Here is a 23,181-nt window from a genome sequence, read left to right as displayed (position 1 = left end):
AGCCTTTATCTGAAAGTGCCTTTAGAACACTGAGTGAAAGAGCAGCTCTTCCTGCCCCACCTCACTGCTGCTGAGGACTGTCCCCACCGGAATTAGAAACACACACAAACTTCATTAGCCCATGTGGCGCTGCAGCAGTGTTCTGCCCTGTCTCATTCATCCTCTCTTGTACTTGTCAGCTTAGCTTTCAGTTATGCTCTCATCTGGGCTAGTGACGAAGTGAGAGACTGAAAGATCCCCAGGGATATTAGCAGCACCCTCAGCAAGGAGAGGCCTCCACTCAGTGTGAGCTGATCACTTTAGGTCTGGAAACTGCTGGAGAGGCCTGGAAACATCAGGGTGACCAGTGGCATAGATGGAGAGTTACTTTTCAGAGCACACTAGCGCTTTAATTTCCTTTGGATTTTTCTGTCCAATTCGAAATGTCTTCTCCCTTTATTCTACAGAATGGTATTTTTGTTTCACTGCCATTTCATGACAAGAGAGGTTAGAGCAATAGCTCAGAACTTTTCCTGTTTGGATTAGTGATCCTTCTTTTTAATTTTCTACACTTGGCTGCTAGAAGATTATTTTATAGCACTGTTTTGCTCCAGACACCAAAAGGGAGGCTGGCTGGAAAGACCAGCTCTGGGAAACCCGTACCCGCACTCTCTACAGCTAACTGTGCATTCCTAGCACAGCTCAGGTAGGTGCTCAATCCTGGCAGGAGCTAAGAGCGCAGAATTTCCAGGAGCGGTTCTAAAGTAATGCAATAAAATCCGTCTGGCCCATTGATTAAATAATTGTAATAACATGGATACCTCCCATTTTTATGGTGTTGTAGAGTAAAAGTCTTTTACATGCTGTATTTCATTTTGTCTTCACAATGCCTGCCTCTCTTTTTATGGGATTTTATATGAGCCGCAATGCCTGCAACTCAGAGGTTAAGTGGTTTGCCCAGGGTCACATAGTTTGGAAGTAGAGGACCTAGGTAGGACTGGGAGCCAGGTCTGAAAGTCTGAGACTTCCTTTCCTGGTGCTTTTTTAGTACCCTGTGATGGCTCAGTGAAAGGTGGAAGACTTCGAAATGAATCCCATGGATAAAAGTGAATGAATAAAACCAACAGGATACCTTGAGGCTGTGCCCAGGAGATCTATGGGATTAGATGTTAACTGATTTAAAACCATCATATCAACCAGCATGGAGAGAAAAATGAAAGATTTCTTCTGATTAAAGAAATGCACCTCTCAATTTTGTCAGGAAGGACCTTGATGGGAGGGAGGAGTCTGGATATAGAGCTCATTGTTCCAGCATATTCTCCACCCACACTTGGTCCCAGCACCCTCTGAGCTTGCTCTGCACAGTAGTGCCATCTTCAGGGCCCTTGGGGTCCCCAGTGGTGGTGGGCACGTGCCATTGTCCTGTCCAGAATCATGTAGCTGAGTGCTCAGATGCTTGCAGTGCTGCCATGAGAAGTCATCCCTTTAGCTAGTCACGTCTGGATGTTATGAAATTGGATTTTGGCAGAGCCCCCATTACCAACAAAAGCAGTTTTGCCAGGTAAAACATGATATTTCTTTCTCATGGACCTTTTTACCTATCCTGGAAGCTTAAGGTAATTGTCAGGACTTGGAAGTGCTCATTCTAAGGCCACAGGACACAAATACATGGGATAAAGCAGAGCCCTGTCATGGGAAAATGCCAGACTCTTGTCTGCCATTAGTAAGCCACGTGACCTTAGGTAGGTTTTACTTCCTCTAGATTTCCCGAGTTTCTTTATCTTTAGACAGAGCAAATGGTTTTCACGCTGTGCTCCTTGGTGCCCCATCAGATGTCACGGTGGCAAGTTAGGAGGAGACCAGAGTCCTAGGTCCCTCCAAACAGAACTATTCTACTGTGAGTCACTTTTGTCATGGATTTCCAAGAAGAATTTCTTTCAACCCAGGGATTTTTAGGTCCATTTAAAGAGAAAGTACTAAAGTCCCTGGACTAGATGAACCACGACAACTCACAGGCTGTTACTTGTTAGTAATAAAATGTAAGCATCAATGACCGATGCCTCCTGCTGCCTCGCCAGCACTTGGCGTGCTTGTGGCTGATTAGGTGGGAGCTGCAGGATCTCCCTCTCCCCAGCCACATGTTGGCTTTTGGAGTTGGGTACACAAGAGGAACAGGAGCCCCATGGGTGCTAGAGAGGAAGTACCCAGTATGCTAGGGCCCAGCTCAGCCAAGGGCAGTGAGGGAAGCCCTGACAGCTGCCCTGGGTATCCAACCCACTGTGTCACTGCAGTCAGTGGACAGTTGGTCCTCAAGGTAAGGGTCACCCCTGCTCACTACTGCAAGATAGGCTTTTGAGAAGGGAGAGGAAACTTGCAGAGGCATTTAGTAGAACAACCAGTTGCAAGCATATTCCCAATAATAAAAAATGGCATCTGGATGGGGACTGAGGGTGCTCAAAGTATAAAAGAAAGAGGGAAAAGAAATAAGGACTTTCTGGTTTAAAAGTGTACCCTTCTGGTGATCTGAGCAGTTAGATTTAATCTGTTTACATTGGATAGTAATAAAAGGAAATGGGACCAGCTGCAGACCTCCTTACTGTGACAACAGTAACCTTTTATTATTCCTTCAAACTCCAGGAGGAAATAGCTTAAACATCTGCAGCTTTTGGACAGAATTCACACACTCAGAAATCCAGCCTGAATACTACTGCTGAGTGACTTAGTATATTCTTTAAGCTGAGAGTCAACCGTTTGGGGAGCTGGACAGTGCAAAGAGAGACACTAGTTTAAGCTGAAATTCCAACACCTATTATGTAAATATGAGCACATTCATAAAACAGCTGTAGGCAGGAGGAAGAAAAAAGAAAATGGAAAAAAAAAGAAAAAAGGAAACCAGGCAGTCCCTCCCATTGTTCTCCTCTTGCTTCCAACTCACACTAAAAACGCTGCAAGAGGACTGAGACCGGTGGTGACAGTCCCTCCTCCCTGCCAGGAGAGGCATCAGTGGTCATGGGCGGGTGGAGCACAGTCACCTGGGTGGTTGAGAGGCCTGTGCCATCTCATTATGCTTCTCTCTGAGTGCCAAGTTCAGAGTGGTCTGTGGGGCTTGGGCAAGCATAGGGGCTGTGGGAGACTGAGCAAGGTGAATTTGTTGGAATATCAGGTAGCTATTTTCTTCTATCATGTAGAATCTGTATTTTATACTTAAGTGAATAAGCTCTTCAGACTTATCCAGACATCCAGTTTTTATCATATATCACTTTTCTATGTACATAAAAAGGAAAATAGAAGCAAAATAAATAGGTAATGATATTCCTAAAACTTCTCCACAATCGGAGTCCAACTCTCCTGAACCAATTTTGAAAGAACTTTATTTTGAAATAATTACAGATGCATGAGCAATTGCAGAGTACAGAGAGGTCCACGTGCCCATCTCCCAGCTTCCCCAGTGGTCGCAGCCAGCATAACCATAGTGCATTAGCAAAACCAGGAAACTGAGGCTAACCCTCTTTTCACTCAGGCACCGATGTCTGTTTTCCCACACAGCATTGTCCTCCGAGCCACGCAGACTGTTGGTGATGTGCCATTTCTCAAGAGTGCTCCATTGCTGCATCTGGGGTGATTTGCCAGGCCATTGGCACCCATTTCCCAAGTTTTTTATTGTTATTTTTAACTTTTTTTTAATATAATGTCAAGCTTAGGTAAAAATTATAAGAATATTACAAGGAGTTCTCAAATATCTTCACCTGGGTTCACCACTTGGTGACATCTTACTTTATCATTTCTTCCCACTCCTTCTTCCCTCTTTCTTTCTCTCTCTCCCTCCCCATCCCTCCTTCCTTCCCTGCCTCCATCTCTGTCTCTTTTAGAACAGTTGTAAGTTTGCAGACATCATGCCCTTTACCTCTAAATATTTCAGTATATATTTCCCAAGAAAGACATTTACTTAGTTACCACAGATCAAAATCAGAAAATTTAACACCAGTAACCAGTATTTTTTTTTTTTTTTTTTTTTTTTGAGAGGGCATCTCTCATATTTATTGATCAAATGGTTGTTAACAACAATAAAATTCAGTATAGGGGGGTCAATGCTCAATGTACAATCATTAATCCATCTCAAGCCTAATTCTCGTCAGTCTCCAATCTTCTGAAGCTTAACGAACAAGTTCTTACATGGTGAACGAATTCTTACAGAGTGAATAAATTCTTACATGGTGAACAGTACAAGGGCATTCATCACAGAAACTTTCGGTTTTGATCATGCAATATGACCTATAAACCATCAGGTCAAATATGAATATTCATTTGATTTTTGTACTTGATTTATATGTTGATCCCACATTTCTCCTATTATTATTATTATTTTTATTTTTAATAAAATGCTGAAGTGGTAGGTAGATGCAAGATAAAGGTAGAAAACATAGTTTAGTGCTGTAAGAAGGCAAATGTAGATGATCAGATGATCAGGTGTGTGCCTATGGACTAAGTATTAATCCAGGCTAGACAAGGGCAGCAAGACATCCACGGATGCAGAAGATTTCTCTCAAAGCAGGGGGGGTGAGGTTCTGAGCCTCACCTCTGTTGATCCCCAAATTCTCACCTGATGGCCCCCCTGCGACTGTGCCTGTCTTAGGTTGTTCCTCCCTTGAGGAATCTTACCCGTCTCTGGCTAACCAGTCATCTTCCGGGGCCATACAGGGAAATGTAAAGTTGGTAAGTGAGAGAGAAGCCATATTGTTTGCAAAGGTTAGCTTTTTACTTCTTTGCAGATTTACGCCCTGTGGCTTCTATGCCCAGCACTTGTCTCGAGGTATCTTTACCACCTGGAGGAATTATGATACTCGGTAAATTCGATATGAGGCACGAATTCTATTTAAGGTTTGTAATTAGGAAGGAAGAAGAAAAGCTATAGATGTAGCATATGAAGGAAACTTGGGAGGATTGATTATTTCTTTGACATATCTTCTTGTAGAGTACCTTAAGTATGTATAGGTTTTAAACTACTAACTAATTTGCACACACATATTAACATAATAGGAATACGGTGACATAAACAAAGCAAATCTATAATTACCAGCCATCTCCAGTGAAGCCAAGAAAACCATTTAGGCACCCTAGGCATTTGTGAAAATTTATCTATGATATGATGGATATTTTCCAACTGTACTTGAACCATCAGACAAATTAAAGCAGCCCATTTCTGGGATCTGTTCACATCCCATATGTTCTTTTAACCATAGATAGTCTATAGTCATGAGATTTTGGGGTGCTACAACTTGCACCCCTCCCAACTCCTGGTTGAGTTCCAACAGTACAGATCCAGTCAAATTCGTTGTCTCACTGTATGCACATGCCAGCCTAGACATCTCCCTCCTCCTTTTTATGGCAAGTCCAGGAGACGGTGGGGTGGACGCAGCCACAACCGCAGCATCGTCCGGATCCCTGTGGAGGCTTTTTGATGATCATCCCCCGGCACGAGTCCTCCAGAGAGTGCTGATGCCGGAAGCTCCTCCTCATATCGTATCTTAGTTCATTTTCTGGGTATCCAAGCTAGGCCTTGATCTTCTGCGTAGAAACAAACAGACCCTTTGCCCACACTTTGACATGCCCTCTATACCACTGTGCAGAACTCATTGGAGGTCAGCACACAGTAACTGCTTTTTTTTTTTTTTTTTAATTAAGAGAAAGGAATATTATCAGAAAAGAGTACCTCCATAGCTGATCATCTGACACCCTTTAAGTGATCAACATTAAGGATATTTAAAGCATGCGTTGATCTTTGATTTACCAATAGTTTTATCCTGTTAAGGAGTAATCCCCCTTTTCTTTCTTTCTTTTTTTTTTTTAAATTTTTAATCTACACTTACCTGAAGAATACTATGTTTACTATGCTCTCCCCTATATCAGGTCCCCCCTAACAACCACATTACGGTTACTGTCCATCAGCTTAGCAAAATGTGGTAGAGTCACTACTTGTCCTCTCTGTGTTGTGCAGCCCACCCTCCCCTTTCTCCCTCCCCCCCCATGCATGCTAATCTTAATACCCCCCTTCTTCTTCCCCCCCCTTATCCCTCCCTGCCCACCCATCCTCCCCAGTTCCTTTCCCTTTGGTACCTGTTAGTCCATTTTTCGGTTCTGTAATTCTGCTGCTGTTTTGTTCCTTCAGTTTTTCCTTTGTTCCTATACTCCTCAGATGAGTGAAATCATTTGGTATTTCTCTTTCTCCGCTTGGCTTATTTCACTGAGCATAATACTCTCCAGCTCCATCCATGTTGCTGCAAATGGTTGGATTTTTCCACTTCTTATGGCTGAGTAGTATTCCATTGTGTATATGTACCACATCTTCTTTATCCATTCATCTACAGATGGACATTTAGGTTGCTTCCAATTCTTGGCTATTGTAAATAGTGCTGCGATAAACATAGGAGTGCATCTGTCTTTCTCAAACTTGATTGCTGCGTTCTTAGGGTAAATTCCTAGGAGTGGAATTCCTGGGTCAAATGGTAGGTCTGTTTTGAGCATTTTGATGCACCTCCATACTGCTTTCCACAATGGTTGAACTAATTTTTTTTTTTTTTTTTTTTTTTTTTTTTTTGAGAGGGCATCTCTCATATTTATTGATCAAATGGTTGTTAACAACAATAAAATTCAGTATAGGGGGGTCAATGCTCAATGTACAATCATTAATCCATCTCAAGCCTAATTCTCGTCAGTCTCCAATCTTCTGAAGCATAACGAACAAGTTCTTACATGGTGAACGAATTCTTACAGAGTGAATAAATTCTTACATGGTGAACAGTACAAGGGCATTCATCACAGAAACTTTCGGTTTTGATCATGCAATATGACCTATAAACCATCAGGTCAAATATGAATATTCATTTGATTTTTGTACTTGATTTATATGTTGATCCCACATTTCTCCTATTATTATTATTATTTTTATTTTTAATAAAAAGCTGAAGTGGTAGGTAGATGCAAGATAAAGGTAGAAAACATAGTTTAGTGCTGTAAGAAGGCAAATGTAGATGATCAGATGATCAGGTGTGTGCCTATGGACTAAGTATTAATCCAGGCTAGACAAGGGCAGCAAAACATCCACGGATGCAGAAGATTTCTCTCAAAGCAGGGGGGGTGAGGTTCTGAGCCTCACCTCTGTTGATCCCCAAATTCTCACCTGATGGCCCCCCTGCGACTGTGCCTGTCTTAGGTTGTTCCTCCCTTGAGGAATCTTACCCGTCTCTGGCTAACCAGTCATCTTCCGGGGCCATACAGGGAAATGTAAAGTTGGTAAGTGAGAGAGAAGCCATATTGTTTGCAAAGGTTAGCTTTTTACTTCTTTGCAGATTTATGCCCTGTGGCTTCTATGCCCAGCACTTGTCTCGAGGTATCTTTAAGACCTGGAGGAATTATGATACTCGGTAAATTCGATATGAGGCACGAATTCTATTTAAGGTTTGTAATTAGGAAGGAAGAAGAAAAGCTATAGATGTAGCATATGAAGGAAACTTGGGAGGATTGATTATTTCTTTGACATATCTTCTTGTATAGTACCTTAAGTATGTATAGGTTTTAAACTACTAACTAATTTGCACACACATATTAACATAATAGGAATACGGTGACATAAACAAAGCAAATCTATAATTACCATCCATCTCCAGTGAAGCCAAGAAAACCATTTAGGCACCCTAGGCATTTGTGAAAATTTATCTATGATATGATGGATATTTTCCAACTGTACTTGAACCATCAGACAAATTAAAGCAGCCCATTTCTGGGATCTGTTCACATCCCATATGTTCTTTTAACCATAGATAGTCTATAGTCATGAGATTTTGGGGTGCTACAACTTGCACCCCTCCCAACTCCTGGTTGAGTTCCAACAGTACAGATCCAGTCAAATTCGTTGTCTCACTGTATGCACATGCCAGCCTAGACATCTCCCTCCTCCTTCTTATGGCAAGTCCAGGAGACGGTGGGCTGGATGCAGCCACAACCGCAGCATCGTCCGGATCCCTGTGGAGGCTTTTTGATGATCATCCCCCGGCACTAGTCCTCCAGAGAGTGCTGATGCCGGAAGCTCCTCCTCATATCGTATCTTAGTTCATTTTCTGGGTATCCAAGCTAGGCCTTGATCTTCTGCGTAGAAACAAACAGACCCTTTGCCCACACTTTGACATGCCCTCTATACCACTGTGCAGAACTCATTGGAGGTCAGCACACAGTAACTGCTTTTTTTTTTTTTTTTTAATTAAGAGAAAGGAATATTATCAGAAAAGAGTACCTCCATAGCTGATCATCTGACACCCTTTAAGTGATCAACATTAAGGATATTTAAAGCATGCGTTGATCTTTGATTTACCAATAGTTTTATCCTGTTAAGGAGTAATCCCCCTTTTCTTTCTTTCTTTCTTCTTTTTTTTTTTTAAATTTTTAATCTACACTTACCTGAAGAATACTATGTTTACTATGCTCTCCCCTATATCAGGTCCCCCCTAACAACCACATTACGGTTACTGTCCATCAGCTTAGCAAAATGTGGTAGAGTCACTACTTGTCCTCTCTGTGTTGTGCAGCCCACCCTCCCCTTTCTCCCTCCCCCCCATGCATGCTAATCTTAATACCCCCCTTCTTCTTCCCCCCCCTTATCCCTCCCTGCCCACCCATCCTCCCCAGTTCCTTTCCCTTTGGTACCTGTTAGTCCATTTTTGGGTTCTGTAATTCTGCTGCTGTTTTGTTCCTTCAGTTTTTCCTTTGTTCCTATACTCCTCAGATGAGTGAAATCATTTGGTATTTCTCTTTCTCCGCTTGGCTTATTTCACTGAGCATAATACTCTCCAGCTCCATCCATGTTGCTGCAAATGGTTGGATTTTTCCACTTCTTATGGCTGAGTAGTATTCCATTGTGTATATGTACCACATCTTCTTTATCCATTCATCTACAGATGGACATTTAGGTTGCTTCCAATTCTTGGCTATTGTAAATAGTGCTGCGATAAACATAGGAGTGCATCTGTCTTTCTCAAACTTGATTGCTGCGTTCTTAGGGTAAATTCCTAGGAGTGGAATTCCTGGGTCAAATGGTAGGTCTGTTTTGAGCATTTTGATGCACCTCCATACTGCTTTCCACAATGGTTGAACTAATTTACATTCCCACCAGCAGTGTAGGAGGGTTCCCCTTTCTCCACAGCCTCGCCAACATTTGTTGTTGTTTGTCTTTTGGATGGCAGCTATCCTTACTGGTGTGAGGTGATACCTCATTGTAGTTTTAATTTGCATTTCTCTGATAATTAGCGATGTGGAGCATCTTTTCATGTGTCTCTTGGCCATCTGTATTTCTTTTTTGGAGAACTGTCTGTTCAGTTCCTCTGCCCATTTTTTAATTGGGTTATTTGTTTTTTGTTTGTTGAGGCGTGTGAGCTCTTTATATATTCTGGACGTCAAGCCTTTATCAGATCTGTCATTTTCAAATATATTCTCCCATACTGTAGGGTTCCTTTTTGTTCTATTGATGGTGTCTTTCGCTGTACAGAAGCTTTTCAGCTTAATGTAGTCCCACTTGCTCATTTTTGCTGTTGTTTTCCTTGCCCGGGGAGATATGTTCAAGAAGAGATCACTCATGTTTATGTCTAAGAGGTTTTTGCCTATGTTTTTTTCCAAGAGTTTAATGGTTTCGTGACTTACATTCAGGTCTTTGATCCATTTTGAGTTTACCTTTGTATATGGGGTTAGACAATGGTCCAGTTTCATTCTCCTACATGTAGCTGTCCAGTTTTGCCAGCACCATCTGTTGAAGAGACTGTCATTTTGCCATTGTATGTCCATGGCTCCTTTATCAAATATTAATTGACCATATATGTTTGGGTTAATTTCTGGGGTCTCTAATCTGTTCCACTGGTCTGTGGCTCTGTTCTTGTGCCAGTACCAAATTGTCTTGATTACTATGGCTTTGTAGTAGAGCTTGAAGTTGGGGAGTGAGATCCCCCCTACTTTATTCTTCTTTTTCAGGATTGCTTTGGCTATTCGGGGTCTTTGGTGTTTCCATATGAATTTTTGAATTATTTGTTCCAATTCATTGAAGAATGTTGCTGGTAATTTGAGAGGGATTGCATCAAATTTGTATATTGCTTTCGGCAGGATGGCCATTTTGACGATATTAATTCTTCCTAGCCATGAGCATGGGATGAGTTTCCATTTATTAGTGTCCCCTTTAATTTCTCTTAAGAGTGACTTGTAGTTTTCAGAGTATAAGTCTTTCACTTCCTTGGTTAGGTTTATTCCTAGGTATTTTATTCTTTTTGATGCAATGGTGAATGGAATTGTTTTCCTGATTTCTCTTTCTATTGATTCGTTGTTAGTGTATAGGAAAGCTACAGATTTCTGTGTGTTGATTTTGTATCCTGCAACTTTGCTGTATTCCGATATCAGTTCTAGTAGTTTTGGAGTGGAGTCTTTAGGGTTTTTTATGTACAGTATCATATCATCTGCAAATAGTGACAGTTTAACTTCTTCTTTACCAATCTGGATTCCTTGTATTTCTTTGTTTTGTCTGATTGCCGTGGCTAGGACCTCCAGTACTATGTTGAATAACAGTGGGGAGAGTGGGCATCCCTGTCTGGTTCCCGATCTCAGTGGAAATGCTTTCAGCTTCTCGCTGTTCAGTATAATGCTGGCTGTGGGTTTATCATATATGGCCTTTATTATGTTGAGGTACTTGCCCTCTATTCCCATTTTGCTGAGAGTTTTTATCATGAATGGATGTTGAATTTTGTCAAATGCTTTTTCAGCATCAATGGAGATGATCATGTGGTTTTTGTCTTTCTTTTTGTTGATGTGGTGGATGATGTTGATGGATTTTCGAATGTTGTACCATCCTTGCATCCCTGGGATGAACCCCACTTGGTCATGGTGTATGATCCTTTTGATATACTGTTGAATTCTGTTTGCTAATATTTTATTGAGTATTTTTGCATCTACATTCATCAGGGATATTGGTCTGTAATTTTCTTTTTTGGTGGGGTCTTTTCCTGGTTTTGGTATTAGGGTGATGTTGGCTTCATAGAATGAGTTTGGGAGTATTCCCTCTTCTTCTATTTTGTGGAACACTTTAAGGAGAATGGGTATTATGTCTTCTCTGTGTGTCTGATAAAATTCCGAGGTAAATCCGTCCGGCCCCGGGGTTTTGTTCTTGGGTAGTTTTTTGATTACTGTTTCAATTTCTTTGCTTGTAATTGATTTGTTTAACTTTTGTGTTTCTTCCTTGGTCAGTCTTGGGAGGTTGTATTTTTCTAGGAAGTTGTCCATTTCTTCTAGGTTTTCCAGCTTGTTGGCATATAGGTTTTCATAGTAGTCTTTAATAATTCTTTGTATTTCTGTGGAGTCTGTCGTGATTTTTCCATTCTCATTTCTGATTATGTTGATTTGTGTTGACTCTCTTTTTCTCTTAATAAGTTGGGCTAGAGGCTTATCTATTTTGTTTATTTTCTCAAAGAACCAGCTCTTGGTTTCGTTGATTTTTGCTATTGTTTTATTCTTCTCAATTTTGTTTATTTCTTCTCTGATCTTTATTATGTCCCTCCTTCTGCTGACTTTAGGCCTCATTTGTTCTTCTTTTTCCAGTTTTAATAATTGTGATGTTAGACTATTCATTTGGGATTGTTCTTCCTTCTTCAAGTGTGCCTGGATTGCTATATACTTTCCTCTTAAGACTGCTTTCGCTGCATCCCACAGAAGTTGGGGCTTAGTGTTGTTGTTGTCATTTGTTTCTATATATTCCTTGATCTCTATTTTGATTTGTTCATTGATCCATTGATTATTTAGTAGCATGTTGTCAAGCCTCCATGTGTTTGTGAGCCTTTTTGTTTTCTTTGTAGAATTTATTTCTACTTTCATACCTTTGTGGTCTGAAAAATTGGTTGGTAGAATTTCAATATTGTGGAATTTACTGAGGCTCTTTTTGTGAGCTAGTATGTGGTCTATTCTGGAGAATGTTCCATGTGCACTTGAGAAGAATGTATATCCTGTTGCTTTTGGATGTAAAGTTCTATAGATGTCTATTAGGTCCATCTGTTCTAGTGTGTTGTTCAGTGCCTGTGTGTCTTTACTTATTTTCTGCCCGGTGGATCTATCCTTTGGGGTGAGTGGTGTGTTGAAGTCTCCCACAATGAATGCATTGCAGTCTATTTCCCTCTTTAGTTCTGTTAGTATTTGCTTCACATATGCTGGTGCTCCTGTATTGGGTGCATATATATTTAGAATGGTTATATCCTCTTGTTGGACTAAGCCCTTTATCATTATGTAGTGGCCTTCTTTATCTCTTGTTACTTTCTTTGTTTTGAAGTCTATTTTGTCTGATATTAGTACTGCAACCCCTGCTTTCTTCTCACTCTTGTTTGCCTGAAATATGTTTTTCCATCCCTTGACTTTTAGTCTATGCTTATCTTTGGGTTTAAGGTGAGTTTCTTGTAAGCAGCATATAGATGGGTCTTGCTTTTTTATCCATTCTATTACTCTATGTCTTTTGATTGGTGCATTAAGTCCATTTACATTTAGGGTGACTATTGAAAGATATGTACTTATTGCCATTGCAGGCTTTAGATTCGTGGTTACCAAAGGTTCAAGGTTAGCTTCTTTAGTATCTTACTGCCTAACTTAGCTCGCTTATTGAGCTGTTATATACACTGTCTGGAGAGTCTTTTCTTCTCTCCCTTCTTATTCCTCCTCCTCCATTCTTCATATGTTGTGTGTTTTGTTCTGTGCTCTTTTTAGGGGTGCTCCCATCTAGAGCAGTCCCTGTAGGATGCCCTGTAGAGGTGGTTTGTGGGAAGCAAATTCCCTCAGCTTTTGCTTGTCTGGGAATTGTTTGATCCCACCATCATATTTAAATGATAGTCGTGCTGGATACAGTATCCTTGGTTCAAGGCCCTTCTGTTTCATTGCATTAAGTATATCATGCCATTCTCTTCTGGCCTGTAGGGTTTCTGTTGAGAAGTCTGATGTTAGCCTGATTGGTTTTCCTTTATAGGTGACCTTTTTCTCTCTAGCTGCCTTTAAAACTCTTTCCTTGTCCTTGATCCTTGCCATTTTAATTATTATGTGTCTTGGTGTTGTCCTCCTTGGATCCTTTCTGTTGGGGGTTCTGTATAATTCCATGGTCTGTTCAATTATTTCCTCCCCCAGTTTGGGGAAGTTTTCAGCAATTATTTCTTCAAAGACACTTTCTATCCCTTTTCCTCTTTCTTCCTCTTCTGGTATCCCTATAATACGAATGTTTTTCCTTTTGTATTGGTCACATATTTCTCTTAGTGTTGTTTCATTCCTGGAGATCCTTTTATCTCTCTCTATGTCAGCTTCTATACGTTCCTGTTCTCTGGCTTCTATTCCTTCAATGGCCTCTTGCATCTTATCCATTCTGCTTATAAATCCTTCCAGGGATTGTTTCACTTCTGTGATCTCTTTCCTGACATCTGTGATCTCCTTCCGGACTTCATCCCACTGCTCTTGCATTTTTCTCTGCATCTCATCCCATTGCTCTTGCATTTTTCTCTGCATCTCATCCCATTGCTCTTGCATTTTTTTCTGCATCTCTGTCAGCATGTTCATGATTTTTATTTTGAATTCTTTTTCAGGAGGACTAGTTAGGTCTGTCTCCTTCTCAGGTGTTGTCTCTGTGATCTTTGTCTGCCTGTAGTTTTGCCTTTTCATGGTGATAGAGATAGTTTGCAGAGCTGGTACAAGTGACCGCTGGAAGAGCTTCCCTTCTTGTTGGTTTGTAGCCTTTTCCTGGGAGAATAGCGACCTCTAGTGGCTTGTGCTGGGCAGCTGTGCGCAGACAGGGCTTCTGCTTCCTGCCCAGTTGCTTTGGGGTTTATCTCCGCTGTTGCTGTGGGCTTGGCCTGGCTGGGGCTGTTCCTCCAAAATGGTGGAGCCCCGTTGGAGGGGGAGTAGCCAGGAGACTATTTATCTCTGTAAGGGGCCTCTGTGCTCCCTGCTGCCCAGGGGGTTAGAGTGCCCAGAGATCCCCAGATTCCCTGCTTCTGGTCTAAGTGACCTGTCCTGCCCCTTTAAGATTTCCAAAAAGCACTCCCCTTCACAAGGCGCTGGGTTCTTGCAGGTGTGGATGTGGTCTGGATGTTGTCCTGTGTCCTGTGGTCTCTATTTTAGGAAGATTTTTCTTTGTTATATTTTCATAGCTCTATGTGTTTTTGGGAGGAGATTTCCACTGCTCTACTCACGCCGCCATCTTGGCTCCCCATTTCCAGTAACCAGTATTTTTAAGTAACAATACTATTACTTAATCTGTAGGCTTTATTTAAATTTTGTAACATAGCCATTCTAAAGTGGTAACTTAAAACCTTGCCAGTAGTTAGAAAAGTGTACATGAACTAGTAAGTAAATAAAGCCAAATAGAAAATTGCATGTTGATTTAAACCATGACAACATTCTATATTATATAAACTCCCATTTATAATTACCAGAAGCTATCCTGCAGATGTGTGAATAGTTTTGTCAAGGGGAGAAAATGTAAATAAAGGGAATAATTATAATACTTATGATGCTTGTATTTTAATTAATAAAATAAAAGTCTGGGTAGAATAGCTGTGTTTTCTAATTCTAATATCAGGATACCTAGTCTTTAAAAAGTTAGACAAATCACATTGGTCTCTTCATTTAACAAATCACCTTACATTATTGAAAATCAGAATAAAATAATAAAAAATAGATAGCTAACTTGGAAAATATAGAATAGGTAAAGTCCAACCCCTTATTGTGGGTCCTCCATTTTTAAACTAATGAAAGTGTGGAAAAATTCTGAGGGCATCTAGGAAATGAAGTGGAACTTTGGATCCAGCCAGGTCAAACTCAGGGAGCCTGGTCTTGGGAGTCTCTTGTAGGCTCACCCCAAGGCCTGACTTCAGCAGTGGTTTCTGGATGAGAAAATAGCCAAGGTTGTAATTACGAAGAACCAGAGTTTCTAGAAATCATACCAGAGAATTAAAGACATGGAACTCTGAGAAAGTGCTGTGAGATTGAATAGGATATGTCTAAGATTGACATTTAATTTTTGGTGATCATTTACAGATGCTTTTAACCATTACAACATTTTATTTTAAAAAATTACTAGAAGGTAATCATTTCTCCCTGTCATTGGGAGCTTAGCTTTCCCTGTATTTAATAAAAGACATGAGTAGTTCGATTCAACAAGTATGCCGTGGGTGCCAATTTACACCCTAATTGTACTCTAGTGTCAACCCCAGCAAGGGCCTGGGGTCCTTTTGTTGGCATTTGACAAATAGAATTGACTTTTTTTGGAATAGAAATAAATACATAGGAAGATTCTTGTTTGATTTTTAAATGTTTTGAAAAGGAATTAAATAACAAATGCACTTTTTAAATGCTTGCCTGCCTGGATGACCTATATATCTGCAGTTTTCCAACTATCAGCTGGGGACTAGAGCTGGTCAAGTTTCTCACTGGTCCAAGGCAAAAATAAAGATAAAATAGCCTGCCACCTGTCCGTTGTCTTTCTGCCTGTCTATCTCGTATAAGGTCACCACCTCTCTTTTCTTAGGAAGAACTGCCTTTATGCTGCTATTTTCTCCTTATAAAATGTTTGGATGTAAATACTCTTTCTTTTAGGAACTTGTAGTGATAATAGAAAACAAAATAAAAAACTAGCAACCTTATGTTGGTCCCCTGTCCTTCTTTCTCTTAGGTTTACTTGTTGATGAAATTCAACCGTCTAGGAACCATTGCAGGAAAGCAATGATGTAGTAGAAAGAGTTCTAGTTCAGGACATGGGAAACTTCACCATGTGTTTTTGGGCAGGATGCTAGAACCCTCTGAGCCTCCCTTTCTTTAGGTGTAAAATAATAGTCATAATTCCCACGTTGAGGGTTGTTGTGAGGGGTAGTGAGATGTCATTTTGTGTCAAAGTGCTTGACCCATAGTAGCAGTCAGTAATGGATGCTATCAAAACTAGGTCAAGTGAAAGTATTTTATAAATTCTAAAGCACTGTGGAAATATATAAGGTGCTATTATTAGCTAGGATTTAGATTTTTAAAACATCAGTCAAATGATGAATAGCTTCCAAATTGAAAACACGTGTGTTATCAAAGCAATAGTAAATATTTCACCATACAAAGCAAATAAATGATGCTAACAAAGTGGGCTTATTATTCACAAACTGGCCTGACTCATAATGCAGGACAGAGTTCCAGCTTAGTTACATTTAAGTGCTGCTTATCTATAAGTTAGGAGTAACCTTCAAAGGGAGAGATGTTTTCTTTGAAACTGCTTGAAAGTTTGCAAAGATGGCTCAAGTACAGGATTTCTTTTTTCTTTTCTTCTTCTTTTTTTTTTTTCCTTTACAGCCAAAGAAGCCTAAAGCCCCAGACAATCCATTTCATGGCATTGTTTCCAAGTGTTTTGAGCCTCATCTCTACGTGTATATTGAGTCCCAGGACAAGTGAGTGATGAACGTCTTACCGTTTGTACTGCATTTCTCCATCCTCTGGTTGTGGGCGGGACTTACAAGGACACAACTCCTTCCAAAGGCTGAAGGAGGGACTTGGCATGCGTCTGACCCTCCCTGGAAACCTGTTAAGGATAGTTTATATCCTTTGAATGTTATCATTTATTGTGTGTATAAATCTTAGAAGCCTGAGTTTGACTCTAATAAAGTCCCAAACGGATCCCAGCACTCCCTTCCCATGTGGGCACTGAGTCTTTAGCTATATATGTCTGCCCACAGGCTTCATAATGTCAGGCCCAGGAAAATGGAGAGAGAAAGCCTCATCTCTAGGGTATATGTTTTCAAGAATATTTTGTTTAACTTTTCATTTGAAATAATTTAGACTTACCAAAAGGTTATTAAAAAATTCTCATATTCTCTTCTCCCAGAGAATGCTAACATTTTACATGATCACAATTATAAAAATCAGGAAGGTAACACTAGCCCATGAATGTCCTTTTTCTGGTCTGAGATCCAATCATGCATTTAGCTGTCAAGACTCTGGTTTTCTTTAATCATGAGTCATTCCTCAGTCTTCTCTTTGTCTTTCATATGACCTTGACACTTATTAAGAACATTGACCAGTTATTTTGTATAATTCATCTGATGTTTCTTCTTGATTAAATCCAGATTATGAATTTTGGGCACCATAGAGGTGATGTTGTATCCTTGTCAGTACATCATAACAGGAGGCACATCACGTGGATTTGTCCCATTAGTGGTGATGTTGACTTTGATCACTTGTTGAAGGTGGCGCCTGCCAGCTTTCTCCTCTGTTGAACTATTTTTCTCTTTGTAATTAATAGTAACTTGTGGGGTGATACTTGAGGACTATGTAAATACCCTATTTCTCATCACACTTTACCCACTCATTTTGACATCCCTGGTGATTCCTGCCTGAGGCAGTTATTAATGTAACATTTGCCAAATGTTGATTATCTGTTTCCTCCATTTCTTCTGTAAGGAAAACCTCACCCTTCTCCCCCATTTGTTTATGTCAGTATAGACTGATGGGTTCCTATTTTCTTTTATGGATTACCATCCATTTAATATGTATGCTTTTTACAAACTCAGGGGCTCCTGAAAATTATTACAAAGCTGCCCACTGCAGCCACATTTTCTCACAGCCAGAAGAGTATGTTCATGTTCCAGTGTCCGTGGTTCATTACAAAGGAGGAAGACCCCTCCTCATCCCTGAATCTTTGTTCACAGCCAGAGTAGTAGGAAGGCCCTTCCGCACTGGAAGACAGACTTCAGAAAGGTCAGGTTTCTGGAACAGGCCAAGCTGACTGGGGACGCGCTGGCCCAGGTTCTGAGAGGAGGCCTGGTAGCCTAAAGAACTCCCCAAGGAGGACCAGACAGCAGCTCACATGGGGAGAACAGTGGCTGGGAGGAAATTCTCCAGGGGAGCTCTCTGGGAAAGTGTTTCGCTCAAGTCCAATCCTTTTTTTTTTTTAAGTACTTCTGTCATGGGTTAGCAAATTCTTGTTTCCAAATATGTTTAAGGGTAACCCATAAGATTAAGACAATATTTAATGTAATTACAATGTGGAACATTATCATCATTCATCTATTTGATTTTATAGATGACTTCTGTTCTTTCCCTCACTGATCACAAAATGCTTCATATTAAAATCCCAGAAAATGATTCAGTTGTAAAAGAGCTTCCACATTAACAAAAACTTTCTCGCCACTTCCCATTTCCCCCATCCCCCACAAAAAAAGTTGTCTTGTTTTGCCTCTAAAGCTACAGCTGTCCTCCTGCTTACCTCCCCTGGGCTCATGTCCACAGGCACACAGAAGGGCAGTAGTCACCATGCCATTTAATGAAAGCACCCTGTCTTCTGCATTCAAAAAGTTTTCTCTCAGAAAGTTAATAAGACACCCCTGAGGAGCAGGGAAAAGAATCATTTACTTGCTGTTAGGTCTTAGAGCAACCCACCTGGATGACTATTTTTTAACAGAGCCCATCCTTATAAGAAACCAAATTCTTATTTTTAAAAAGGCCTCAAAGCTATTGGGTCCAGTGCTTAAAGTGCATATCTGAGATAACCACATACTTAACTCAAACCTACCTGGCCTAAAGAGTTGTTTTTCTGGATGAATAATTCTGGTATCTACTCTTTTCCCATTGCCTTGATTCATATAAAGTATATTCATTGTCCATGATACTTGGGGCAAAGAGCCAGACCTCCCTTCCTTAGGGACTCTCCATTTCTCTATGAACAATGAGACGCTGGCCGCTCCTCCTGCTGCTTGGCCTCCCTAGGATGTCTCTCCATGGCATTGGGAAGTAGCAGAAACCACACGCAAGGGGCATGTGTGGGTGGTACTGTTGTCGCTCCAGAATAAGCCGCAAAAGCTTGAAGTAGAAAATAGAGATCAAGAAATCCATTTCCTCAGCTGTTAAAGGATAGAATCAGAAAAAATCATGCCTAAAGCAGTTGCTATTAACCTTTTTTGAGTCACAGATCCCTTTGAGAACCCAATGAAAGCCAGAGACCCTTATGCCAAAAAAAAATTCCACATAAACCCCAACAGTATTTTAAGTATAATTTGAAGGGGTTCTACAAAGCCTTTCCTCCCTTAACGCAGAAAATCCTAAGGGTTGGGAAGGAAACTCAGGTGGGGACTAATTTTGTGCAAATTACTGCTCTTGTAGCTCTGACTAAAAAGTCTGCAAGGGAGGAAAACCTTAGACCATTCACAAGGTCCCAGATGACAGACCCAACACAGTGTAGTGGAAAGAGTGTGGGCCTGGATACCAGACAGACCTGGATTTCAGTCAGGGTTCAGCCCTCGCTAGCCTGGGACCTTGAGCATGGTGCTTACCCTCTCCCAAGTTTGTTTTGTCCTCTCTGCAGTGAAGTTAATAATGCCCCCACGTGGGCTTAGTGGGGAGGATGAAAAGATGACATATTACACCACTTGGCATGAGTAAACAGTGCTCAGAACTGTGCCTGCCTCGCCCTCCCTGTGATCTTGTTCTTCAGCAGCTGGTGGCCTGATCTGTGTCACCAGCTTTCTGTTGGCCCTGACACGGGGTCCTCCTCTCATCTCCCCAGCCTCCCACATGCCCACAGAAGTTCTGGCAGCACCTGTCCCAGCTAAAAGCCAGGCTGCAGGGGGAGGACTGCAGAGCCAGGACCCAGGACGGAGGCCATCTCTTTAGCAGTCCTTACATACTTTAAGTGGCTTTCTCAATTTTTGTTTACGTCCAAGGAAGACGTTAGTATATCTTCTATTTTTGGAAATGGAATGGTTTTCTTTTACTGACTCTTACAGAAGGATTTCTCTACACAGGCACTTTCTTCACACACAGTCAGAGAACTTAGTGATTCCATTTCTGCCCATTCTCCTGAGTTCCTCTTGTTGAAATAGAGCCCCCACTCCCCCACTCTTCTAGCTACATCAAACCTAGAATCTCTCTATAAACCAATTTTGAATTAACTTCAAACTCCTGGAAGATTTATGAGAATTGTACATGGAGCATCCTTCACCCAGGTTCCTCAGAGAACAGTTATCTCTCCCTCCCCACTCACATGCACACATGCTCACTTATATATGCACATACATAATTTTTTCTGAGCAATTTGAATTCTCAGATCACAGGTAGGATGCCCATTATTCCTTCATACTTCAGTGTGTGTTCCCTATAAATACTGACACAGTGGAACCATCAAAGTCAGGAAATTAACATTGATACAATATTACCATTTAATCCATAGGCCCCAGGCCATTTTCCCAGTTGTCCCGATTGTGTTTTTTAATAGATCCACAGTCTATTCCAGGATCACAGGTTGCATTTATTTATCATGTATCTTTGGTCTCTTCAGTCCCGAAGAATAGCTCATTCATTATCTTTCATGACCTGGACATTTTTGAAAAGCACAGTCCGCTTACTTTGTGGAGTGTCCCTCTGTCTGGGTGTGACCGATGTTTCCTCATGATTTATGACTTACGCAGAAGTGGTGCTGTGTTCCTCTCAGTCATTCCTACCAGGGGGCACACAGGATCAGTTTGTCCCACAATGGTGGTGGTCACTTTCATGACTTGGTATAGATGCTATCTGCCATGTTCCTCTATTTGCTAAAAAGTGTTGGCAAAAAACATGAAATTATATTAAAATAGACTTTTTCTCATCTTTCACCTCCTAGTTTTACCACCCAGATAATCCTTGCCTCAGTGATTTCTTATTAAGATATTTGCCAAATGATGATTTTTCTAATCCCTTCATTTCACCTGCATTTATTAGTTGGCAATGTATTTTAAGAAAAAGCTTTCTCATTTCCCATCAGGGACTCCTGAATTCCTGTTTTATTCAATGGCTTATAGCCATTACTGTCTTTTTTTTTCTCTTAACTTTATGTTGAAATTAATTTAAACCTACAGAAAAATTTCAAGATAGTACATATTTTTCCCTTCTTCCAAGTTCCCCCGATGTTAACAGCCCACAGAGCCTTGCACATACTGTACTTGCACAGATATAGTACAGTTATCAAAACCAGCATGTTGACATTGATATTTACTAAACCCGAGATCTTATTTGTATTTCACCAGTTTCTCCACCAGTGTCCTTTTTCTCTTCCAGGATCCATTATTATTTATTTCAAAATTCAAATTGCCCCTGATTTGGCCACTGGAACCCCTTCATGCTGGTTTTTCTCCCTTTTTGCAAGTCCCTGTCATTTTTTGAGCACTTCCTTTCTAGCACAACAAAATCTACCAGGTTCACCTGTACTTCCATACCCCAGCCCTGGCATCATCCATTTTTCCAGGATCCCTGTTCCTTTGATGGAGAGTGATATTTAGAAACTACATTCTGGGCATGAGGTATATCTGTTACTCCTTAGATGTCATACCATGAGGTCCTCTAGCTGAGAGAGCTATGAAATATATGTATGTATATAGATATATGAAAATACCCATCATCTATATCTATTTTTATACCTATTTATATATTAAAGCCTATGAGTTAATGCCAATACTCCAATTCTAGTCTACACTACAGGGTTTATGTTGGCCTCCACCTTTCCATGTCTAACTATCTTCTATATCAGTGAGGAACTTGACTCCCAGTATCTTCCATGTATTTACTTATTTGCTGCATTTCCCTGTGTGTAACCCATCTCCCAGCCATGCTCAAGCCCAACCATGGCTCCCCAACCCCACTGGCCACACCAGAGCCAAATCCTTGGCCCCAGCTGAAGGGAAGGGGCGGAGGTATCAATTAGTTTGAGTGCCCTTGAACTGACAAGTTCTGTAACTCCGTAGGGGTCTTAAGCTGCTTTGCCCATGCTCGCCTCCTTGCCAGCTTTTTCTGACTACCATCTTCCTCTCCCATTGCCAACATTACTTCCCAGTTAGAATGTGGCCGTGAAAGCCAACTGCAGGTCCACCAGAGGAAACTGCTTTGATCGTCCACTGATAGGCTTGCTCTGCAGTGTGGTTCTCCTTGTCTTCATGTTTAGATCTTTCCTTCCACTGACACCACTCTGCAATAGTCTTTATTCCTGGGTCACTTTATTTATCTGTGGAACTCCCAGTAGTTTGGCCTGAGGAATGGCCCCATGAAATGCTCTTACAGCTCTTGGGCAAAAAGCTCAAGCTCAGGGAAGAGGGTAAAAGACACCATCTACATCCATGACATTTTTTTTAAGCTGGAGAGGAAGTGAATAACATAAAATATCATAATTCGACATATCTGTAGAGTGCTTTACAGTTTGGACCTTATAGCATGATACAGTGGGTAGAGCTTGACTTTGGAGTCAGACATTCCCAAGTTCAAATTCCAGCTCCAGTGCATTCTGTGACCTAGGGAAAACTATCTTATGTTTCTTAGCCTCAGTTTCTTCATTTATAAAATGGGATAATAATGCCTTCTACTCAGGGCTATTGTGAGGATTAAAGGCAGTTGTGTACACCCCACCCAGTGCCTAGTTTATAAGATTATAGCCTAATGGGAAAGACACACCAAAAAAAAAAAGATTGTGGTACACAACATGAAAGCATAAAAATATCAATAGTTTGCTGTGGGAATACAGGAGAGTATAAATCAAGCTGCAGGCTGCATTTTCTCAGTTTACATCTCCTACCTCAGCCACACCTCTCTTACTTCCCATCCTCTTCCTTACACCATTTCCTATGCTCATGTGTGCTTCCATGCTCTTTTTTCTCACCTGTCTGCTGTGACTTTTTCTGTCATTTCCTCTATTTCCTTTGTCTAAAACAAATTGTTCATATTGTCTGTACTGCAAAGTTAGCATTCTGTTGCAATCTTGAAATCCAAGTATCATAATCACGAAGGTCCTGTCTCCCCAAATAGGTCAAAGCCTCTAATGAGCAGGTGCTGTGTCTTAACACCTGCAGTCATCTTCACCTTGATCAGAACCTGGCCCTTTATAAACTCTTCTCTGATTGTAATTGCTTTAGGATGTAAAAGGTGCCTCCTTGTGAATCCAGTCAACATGCCACACACCCCTTTCACCAGTAGTCCTGCAAGGATATCTTGCCAAAACTCAGAGTAGTGTTTGGTGCCTACAAGAAATGATAATCTTTGCTTTTATTTTTTCAGTTGAATTCATTTATATGTTATACCTACAGCCCACAGAGCCTTGCACATACTAAGCACTCAGTCAGTTTGACTGAATTGGATCATCAATTCTGTGAAATATTGATTACTCAC

At 40.8% G+C, this 23,181-nt stretch overlaps 1 protein-coding gene and 1 long non-coding RNA gene across 2 annotated transcripts in view; one reads left to right on the top strand and one right to left on the bottom strand.

Annotated features, from left to right (window-relative positions):
• The window catches only part of VPS53 (VPS53 subunit of GARP complex), a 178,146-nt gene that overhangs the window by 89,902 nt on the left and 65,063 nt on the right, over positions 1–23,181 (top strand). The window contains exon 13 of the mRNA XM_037022830.2: positions 16,357–16,451. Within this exon, the coding sequence (XP_036878725.2) occupies positions 16,357–16,451 (95 nt within the window). The remainder of the gene's footprint in view (positions 1–16,356; positions 16,452–23,181) is intronic.
• LOC140849063 (uncharacterized) overlaps positions 16,461–23,181 on the bottom strand; it is a 74,372-nt gene continuing 67,651 nt past the window's right edge. Inside the window, exon 5 of the long non-coding RNA XR_012130550.1 lies at positions 16,461–20,585. This is a non-coding gene — a long non-coding RNA (uncharacterized lncRNA). The remainder of the gene's footprint in view (positions 20,586–23,181) is intronic.

This window comes from Manis javanica, chromosome 4 (genome assembly GCF_040802235.1).
Source record: "Manis javanica isolate MJ-LG chromosome 4, MJ_LKY, whole genome shotgun sequence".
In the NCBI taxonomy this organism is placed as follows: Eukaryota; Metazoa; Chordata; class Mammalia; order Pholidota; family Manidae; genus Manis; species Manis javanica.
This window is presented reverse-complemented; position numbering and strand designations above follow the sequence as displayed.